At 34.2% G+C, this 9,628-nt stretch overlaps 1 protein-coding gene across 1 annotated transcript; it reads left to right on the top strand.

Moving 5' to 3' along the window:
- The first annotated feature begins 978 nt into the window (after nt 1-978).
- On the top strand, nt 979-1,799 carry LOC141718841 (putative calcium-binding protein CML41). The gene has a single exon (XM_074521220.1). It carries the CDS (start codon nt 1,017-1,019, stop codon nt 1,635-1,637), a length of 621 nt encoding a protein of 206 aa, XP_074377321.1. The 5' UTR covers nt 979-1,016; the 3' UTR covers nt 1,638-1,799.
- The last annotated feature ends 7,829 nt before the right edge of the window (nt 1,800-9,628 follow it).

Raw genomic sequence — 9,628 nt, 5'->3', positions numbered from 1 at the left:
TTGTTCAACAAAATCATTGGTATAGATACCGTATGCCCTTTTATTATTGAATTAACACATTTGTCCTTAAAAAAAGAAATAGTAAAATTTTATATTATAAAAATTAATTACATTTATTTTCATCCACTGTACTTATTTTATACATTAAATATTAATTAATCTCATCATTTTATTCACTTTTTATTTTTTTAATTAAATTATACTCCCTCTGCCTCTCTCATTTGTTTAAATTTTACTTTTTGAGATATCCCTTCCAATTGTTTACATTTCAAAAATTTTCAAAAAATAGTAAAGTTTTTATAATTTTTAAAATAATTATATCCACTTCTTCTCTCATTATACCCCTTTTATACATATAATATTAATCGGTCTCATTATTTTACTCACTTTTCTAACTTTCCTCAATTATTTTATCATTTTTCTTAAATTTCGTGTTCAATTCAACAGGACGTAGAGGTTATATATTTAATTTGCTAAAAAGAGGAATATCGTGGAAGTAAAGGAACGATCATTATTCTCAAACATGATACCAAAAATTACCTTAATCTATTAATTCTGAAGTATATTCTTTATCAAAGCTCAGTCACTACTTTTGAAAATATATGTATTCTTATTCTTTTTAGAGGTGAGTTTGGGGGATTTATTTTTTTTGTATTAATTTATTCACTTTTGCCCATTTAATTTTACTTTTCAAAGTTTTGGCTTTTGAGGGAGAGTTTTTTTTTGTTGCTAATAGTTATTTCATTTTTTTTAATAATAATTATTAATTATTGTATTTCATTAATAAAGTACGGAGAACAATAATGCATAGTCAATTTAGGGACCCCCACGAAATTGCCATGCAATTTCCTCAACAGGAAAAGAAGCAAACGTAAATTACTCCACAATCGTCATTCGTCATCTACCGGGCAATTTCACTGAAATTCCGTTTCTCTTTGTTCCGATCTTTTTATTTTTTATTATATATACTCACACTATAAAGCTCGTCATACAGTCCATTATATGATAATAACCTGATGGAACCTAGTGATGTAGTTCCAAAGCATTTTGGTTGTTTTTCTCATAAGAGTCTAAAACTACGCCTAAATAGCTTTAAATCATCCAAGTACTCTAATTCAAGTAATTTGAGCTCCCCTAGATCTCCCGTTTCTCCAAATGTTACACTTGCACCAAAATTCAGTACTAGCAATAAACGAGATGATTTTCTAAACCAAGTTTTTTGTCGTTTCGATGGCAACAATGATGGCAAGATCTCTGCATTGGAACTTAGATCTTACTTTGCTTCCATTGGAGAGAACATTTCTCATGAGGAAGCTCAAGGGGTCATTGATGATATGGATAGCGACGGAGACAATTTGATCGATTTTCAAGATTTTAAGAGGCTGATGATGACAAGGAAAGGAGAAGACGAAGGAAATGAGATTATAAACAAGGAGGATGAGGATATTAAGGCAGCTTTTGAGATGTTTGAAATGGAGAAAGGTTGTGGAAGGATAACACCAAAAAGCTTGCAAAGAATGTTGAGTCGTTTAGGGGAACCTAAATCGTATGACGAGTGTGTTACCATGATCCAAGTGTTTGATATGGATGGTGATGGAGAGCTTGATTTTAATGAGTTTAATCAAATGATGGCTTAACACCTGCTATTCTACTTAACTCATCGTAATTGTATGCAAAATCCTATGTGCGCGTAGATTGTGCGATGATATGAATTAGAATGAAATTAATAATTTAAGCAAAATGTTTGTATATATATGCTACATTATATATAAAATCAAATTAAAAACTTTAATCGGTTTAATTTTTGATCAATTATGTTATTTAATAAAATAATTAACTCAAATAATTATAATAATATAATTAATAATAACCGCTTTAAGAAAATAAGGCTAAATCCAGCTGCACAAATACAATCGGGGTCAAAACTCAATACCCTAAACCACTTTCGTTGAATTTAAGGGTACAACTAAATTCAACCGAATACTATCATATTTATATACAATCGTATTTACACGATCAAATTTAGGACTAAATTTGACAAAATTAAATTTGACCGAATAAATACAACCGTATTTATATGCGACCATATTCGGTTAAATTTAGGATATAAATTTAGCCGTGCTCCTAAATTTAACCGAATGCGGTCAAATTTAGCCTTATCAAAAAAATGAAGGGAATTATTCTGCCAACACATTTATTTGACAGTCCTAAGTTCACCGATTTCGGGCGAATTTGATATTTGGAAATGGCGGGAAATTTCCCGCACTTTTAAAATATTTGGTGCAAAAGTGGGAGATAATATCCCGCCCTTATAATTTCAATAGAAATCAGTTATATATATCTAATATGACCGCATTCGGTCATATTTAGTATTTTCAAAATTTTAATTTTTTTAAAAAAATAATTTAAAGGTTAGTAAGTATTTCGAAAAATATTTATATGGGAGATAATAAAATTTATACAAATTGCAAATTTTACTTTTTGCAAAAACCTAATGCAGTAAGAGAATTTTCAAATTTCTTTTATTCTTTGCATTACAAGAATTAGAAGTTTGTTAAATTAAAATAATTATATATATTTTAGAAAGTTTTAGTAAGAAAATAAAAATTTAAATTCTTAAATTGTCAAAATAACTATATACTACAATGATAAGTAATTTAGGGATTAAAGATTTAGGGTCAACGTATGGATTACAATTAGGATTATAACTTGTAATTTATTTATGAATGATCTAACTATGAAGATATCAAGATCTATATAGTTTAGTGATATGATAAAAGTTTTAGAAAAATAAAATTGTATTTGTTTTGCTATTTTAATAGTCAACCAGTAGTTTGACCATTACTTTTTATTAGTTTTTAGTCTCATATTTCTTTTTCAATTTTTTTTAAATATTTATGAATGATCCAACCATAAGGATGTCAAGAGCTATGTTATGGGTAAAAAACTAGGTTATAATTATTGCGGTATTTATTGCTAGGGTTCGAGGGCTCAAGGCCTTTTTAAGGCTGCACTTATGTTTCGTAGCTTAAATCTGCCTTCACAAGATGTCTACGTATCTCTGTGAATTTAGAGAATCAAGCCAAAACGTAGTTCCGATTAATGGGGTAAGACCCTTTATATAGATGTTGGATATACTTGAATTGGACTAGGGTTAGGATACTTGGTGAGCAAGTCTCCGTCTTTGAATGAACTTTGGAGTCCTAGAATGAAGGAAGCAGATTCCTTATTGGTTTAGGTGCCTTGAAGACTACTCTTCACATAATTGTATCATTGATTGGACTCATTTAATGAGCTGTTAATCTTCCCTATCTATTAATTACGAAATTAATAAATAACCAATACTTCGGGCCTCATTAATTGGGCTTCGTTACTGGACCGTATCGTGTCTGATTAATTCAACATTAATTATATATCTATCCTAATTTCAGGCTCATATCATTTGCCCCCCAACTTTTGCGAAAACCCGGTAAAGATTTCGTAGAAGTTAAGGTTTATACCTTTTCTGGTTATCATTTTTATCGTAAAGTGTGGAGCGACCTACATTTACAACGATTCTCCCTTTAGGATACATCTCTATGGGCTTTCTTAATTTTCCGGGAATTTTTGGGTACCTTCTAAAACTTTTCATGTTTTTTCCTTAATTTTCTGGGATATCTTGGTATTCACAGGTATTTTCCTCAATTGTTCAGGAATATTTTGCTTAACAATAAGTTTTTTTTTAAAAATAGTTTCTAATTTTCCTGAATTTTTGGGATTTTTTCCTCTATTTTTTGGGATGTTTTAGTTATTTTCATTTTAGCCCATTTTCAGATTTATTAAATAATCAGAAAATGGGCTGCAGGGTATCATGCATCCTAGGCGTGGGTCACCCCCGCCTGAGAGACACTTTGTGAACAACGTCTAGGATTCATGTCTCTTAGGCGCTGTTGGCTCCCACTCTCTCATACATCCTAGGCGTGGGTCACCCTGTCCAGAAGACACTTTGTGAAGCACGCCTAGGAATCATGCCTCCTAGGCGTGGTTGGGCTTTATACTTCCTATGCTCCCATACCTCCTAGGCCTGGGTTAACCCCGCCTAGGAGACACTTTATTAACCACGCCTAGGAATGATGCCTCCTAGGAGTGGTTGGGCTTTATACTCCCGTACTTCCTTGACGTGGGTCACCCCCTCCTAGGAAATAACTTGCGAACCACGCCTAGAAATCATGCCTCCTAGGCGTGGTTTGGTTTTCATAGCTTCAATAGATCCTAGGCCGGGGTTACCCCCGCCTAGGAGACATGGTTTGAACCACATCTAGGAATTGTATCTACTAGATGTGGTTTTAATCCTCTATACTTCAATAAATCCTAGCAGTGGGTTACCCCCGCCTAAGAGACATGGTTTGAACCACGCCTAGGAATTGTGTCACCTAGATGTGGTTTGAACCCTCTATTTTTCCCTTATGATTATTCACAAAATCTGGGAAAAAATTTATATCCTTGTTTTTTTGGTATGGAACATTCTAGAATATTCTCGAACTTAGTAGGATATTCCAAATTTTTGAATTTCGTGGGCTTTCTGCCCTTGATCACTGGCAGACCCAATTGTTTGGCCCAAATACCTACTATAGCCGGTTGAGCTTCCACTTGTAGAAGGCTATATAATAGTGAGAGGTGAGTTCATTTTTCACACTTCACTTTAACAAAAAACTCTCTCTATACATTTTTTTCTCCGCAACTTTCTCTCATCTTTTTCCACCGCAAGGCGATTTTCGGCTTTACACACAGCCGTTTTCTTCCACTGTTTTCTAGGTTCTCTTGAAGACTTTGTTTAAATCTTCATTTTCTTCCCCCACCTTCAAAGCTTTCTGGGTTTTCAAGCATCCTTCAGAAGAATTTTAATGGCAGATTCCGACTCTTCCCTTTCTCAGCCTCCTCAGGCCGTTCCTCGTCCTTCCAAGGCTAACCGAGGTAATAAAATCCCTTGTTCATGCTTTTGTAATTTCTCTTAGGGATCTTAAAACAGAGTTTGGTCAAGCATTTCCTAACATGCTCCATTTAGATGCATATAATTATCCTTCTTAGTATGATTCTGAGAAAGTAGGTGTTGTAGCTCATTTATTTGGAATTTCTGCTCCTTATAGGGCTGAGACCCAGACCCAAATGATATGGCTTGTTACCCAAAACCTGGGGCCATTCGTGTATATAAAGAAACTTTTTTATGCTGGCTTTCGTCTTCCCCCGCATCCTTTTATTTTTCGTCTTTTAGCTGAGGCCCGTGTCTGTCCAACCCAACTCTCGCCTAATTATTGGCGTTTTATTCATTATTATATGGCCCAATCTCGTAAACATGGCTTTGAGCCCAACGTTTGTGTCTTTTGATATTTATTCAAGTTTGTAAATGCCCCTGACGACCAAGGATGGGTCAAAATAGTTCATAGGTCCCTTGCTCGTTCATGTTTTGTCTCTGGTACTAACCCTGACTCGTATCCCACCTGGAAAAGTGAATGGTTTTATGTATATTTGGATGCCGAGGAGGGTGGGGACCATTTTTTCAGGCCCGATTTCTCTAAAAGTGTAATAACCCCAATTTTTGGAAATTTTTGAAACCCTGATGAATAGTAACTTTTTGCTGATGATGCTGATTAAGGAAAATTATCATACCACACTATATAGGAGTACTGTTATGGAAATTGTGAGATCGTATTAATATTCCATAAAGTAAATGAGTGTATGTAAAGGTTGTCAGAATTCGGATTCGAATGCTTTGATTTTTCCCGAAAATCCACCAGATAACGAAAGAATTGAGTATAAGGTAACATGATTAAAAGGATTTAAATTCAAGGATTGTAAGAAAGGATCATAAAAGGAATTTAAAATATTAAGAAAGGTTTAGGGGAACCCAAGTAATAAGATCCCGAATATGATCCCTCAAACGACGAACGAGAACGAAAGTTAAGCGAACCGTATAACAGATAAACGGTCATTAGCCAAAAAGATTAAGCACTAATCAAAGGGATTAGAGGATGATGACATCATCCAACCAAAATGATTGAACAAGTGTCCTTGTGATGATGTAATCAAGGTGAGATCATCACTTTATTAAAGCAAAATCAAAGATATTTTGAAAGGTTAATTTTCAACCAAGCATTTCCATTTCTCCATTTCTTCATTTTGCTCTCGGCCAAAATAATACCAGCAACTTCAAACTGCCATATCTCCTTCAATACTCACTTAAATATTATGTTCTATACCTCGTTGGAAAGGTATTGAGATGTCCTACAACTTTTGTTCACAAGTCTCGTCCAAATAAGCATCACAAGACCCTCATGTTTACAGTTCTTTCAAAAATTCTAACTCATTTCTTGAACTTATTCGCAAGTTTGAACATGATAAATATAGATCAAGACTCTCTTAAGGATTACAATCTCTTGTTAGTGGTTTTAGGATCTAAGGAAGGTATAAACTTCAAACTGTAGATTTGATTTTATGATTCCATTAAGTTTTATTGAAACATTATCAGTATTAAGGCTTGATCTTTGATTATAAGTAGTTTTGGTGGATTTGTATTGGTTTTGAATATTGGGTCTTTGATTGGTTGGATAAATTGATAAAACTTGGAGTTGGGGACTGAGTTTGTAGTATTATGGTTGAATATTGTTGAGTTGGTGGTTGTGGGTGAATTAATGAGGATTTAGAGTGGTAATTATTTTGGGAATCTCGTAAACATAGCCGTCGTAATGCCCGATTTACCTTAGACTATTTTTGTGCTTAGCTTTAGGACCTGTGAACTCACTGACCAATCTGTAACTTTTCCATGTTTAGCTAGATCGTGTCGTAAGCTTCATTTTGGTATGTGGTTCGCTTAGATCCGATGTACTGTTTAGGAGAAACGACCGTTTTAAGTAACGGCGTTTCGTGAGCGAATCATTACCCCTCACTTAACTTTGAAACCTTATTTAAGGCCCTTAAAAGACTAATTGGATTACGAAACAATTATGTAAGGTGGATTAGGCAGTTGGTAAAGTACTCGCGAAAGAGCGCCTTAAAACGTTTAACGGTTAATTTTATAAAAATGGTGGAACCGAGGGTACTCGAGCGACTTATGTAAATCGTTAAGCGCAAAAGTGAACATTAGGGTCTAAGTGGATAAAGTCTAGTTTCTTAAGCGACCGTGGTTTAATTCCGGCTTATGTTGTTATTCATAGGTTACCGGACCCACTCTAATCTTAAGTCTACCCCGGAACACTCAGGCAAGTTTTCTACCTGTTATACTGTTGTTATGATGTAAATATATTGATGCATTATCTTGAGATAAGTGCATGACTGTTATTAGCAAATTTTGCGATATATTGGAGCATGTTGATATGGTATATATATGCATGTTATGAAATCTTGATATTCTATTATCAATTCAAATGCTTATAAACTGCATAATACCTATGCTAGAGATAAGCAGTAGTTGTGTATACCCTTAGTATAGGGGACCCAAATGTTAACATTTTTCTAAACCGGGAGGCGATGTTCCCGAGTATATTATATATATATATATAGTTTTCAAAACTATTAATCGAATAATGTTTATTCGATAGTTTTAAATTATAAGTGAATATTATTTTGAATATTCATTCAAGGACTATTGACTCCGTTTATTTTATTAAATAATAATCTTTATTTTCTTAAAGAATAATGTTTCGTTATTCGCCAAGTATTTGAGAAATGATTGATATCATCAATCATTCTTACCTTAAATATTTTCAGAAAGTTATTTTCAAAACTTTTACTTCATTTGCTTTGATAAAAACTATTCGTTATTGGAATATTATTTATAGCATAATATTCAGATATTCTTTGATTATCTTGGAATTGATTTATTCTATCGAATCATCCTTATTCCAAACCCTTTCAAAAATATTTTCGAGTCTTCAAAATGATTTTAAAGGCTAGAGCGGATCCCAAAACTTGTTTTCAAATTTAAGATCTTCCTTTCGAAGGGGATTTAAATACTCGCTTAAAAATCTAAGGGATCCAACTCTGTGGTGTATTTTATATTCACAACGAGGTTGCTGTTTTGATAAAAGAATTTGATTACTTGCCCAACGTTCGGGAAGTAAGTCCATCTAATTGAGTCGGCATAAGCGACAGGCCGGGGTATGGTCTATCAAAGTGTAAGTGTCTGGGTGGCAGTCCATCAACGCGTAAGAGGCCGTGTGGCAGTCCAACACAAGGACCTAATACGGCCAGGGTGATGACCGGTGGGGGATTTGTGGCGCCCTCCAAACCCGGGTCAGAAGTTTGGGGTCCACACACACCTTATTTATAACATGCTTATAACAATAATAAAGATAATAATAATATGCAGTGACCCTACTTACCAACTACAAAGGATCGCAATCGGTTAAAGTATGCACACAAGCCAAACACATCTACTTATATTACAAACCGTTCAAATCCCAACTATTCAAACTCAAACTGAGTATTAAACATTATTACAAACTTTTACAGACTTAAATTATCCCAAAAGAAGCCTACTAGCTCAGCTCAATCAACCTGAACCCCTATCTCTCGCACTGGACTGGGGATCCTCGGTACCAACCGGTTCCTTCTTAACTGGAAAAGAACAGAAACAATATTGCACAAATGAGCTAACTAGCTCAGCAAGTCACAATGACAAAAATGAGAATAATGATCATCAAGTGAATATGGTTATGATATCAAGTGAACAGTGGATTATGATTTAGAATTGGACATTATACTTTTATTTTAAAAACCAAGGTCAGGCTGCTGATCAGTCACGCACTAACCCCGAGCAAAGCACACAACATTGCTCTAACTACTGGATCCAAGGCACACATTGGCCTAACTTAACCATTATATGGTCTGTAAGTCATATGTCATAGCCTATTTGTATATACGAGGATTCAACTCAACTCAAATAAGAATGTAATAAGTAAATAGTGGATCGACCGTCAGAGAGATCTCGCAAAGTAATATATGTCAAAGGATTTAGAAACAAGGTTCATCTACAGACTTGAAGAGTTAATTCACTGGAAGAAGTTCAAGAAGTTGATCATGCCTCAGTGATATAAATCAAGATCGTGGATTTAATCAAGTGACAGAGATCTCGTCAGAGTATCATTAATTACAAGGATTTAATCTGAAGAAAATCAAAGTGTCAAAGTCAAGACATGAAGAAACATCACGGAAGTTAGTCACTCATGAACCAGACAGTACATCGAGTGTCAACATTTGTAATAACCCCAATTTTTGGAAAATTTTGAAACCCTTATGAATAGTGTTTTTGCTGAATGAGAAAACTTTTCATGCCACGCTATGTAGGGGTTCTGTTATTGATCTTATGGGATATTATTAGTACTCTATGAAGTATATAAGTGTATGTAAAGATCGTCAGAATCCAATTCCGAACACTTTGGTTTTTCCCGGAAATCCACAAGATACGGAGAAAATTGAGTATAAGGTAACAGGATAAAAAGGATTTAAATTAAAGGATTATAATAGAGGATCATAAAAAGGAATATAATGTATTGAGAAAGGTTAAGGGAACCTAAGTAATAAGATCCCGGGTATGATCCTTCAAACGATAAACGAGAACGAAAGTTAAGCGAACCGTACAACAGATCAGCGG

The sequence above is a fragment of the Apium graveolens genome, chromosome 4, assembly GCF_009905375.1.
Source record: "Apium graveolens cultivar Ventura chromosome 4, ASM990537v1, whole genome shotgun sequence".
Classification (NCBI taxonomy): Eukaryota; Viridiplantae; Streptophyta; class Magnoliopsida; order Apiales; family Apiaceae; genus Apium; species Apium graveolens.
This window is presented reverse-complemented; position numbering and strand designations above follow the sequence as displayed.

What these genes read in the sequence shown, in the direction of transcription:
- LOC141718841 (XM_074521220.1), top strand. Translation starts at nt 1,017, where the DNA reads ATGGAACCTAGTGATGTAGTTCCAAAGCATTTTGGTTGTTTTTCTCAT.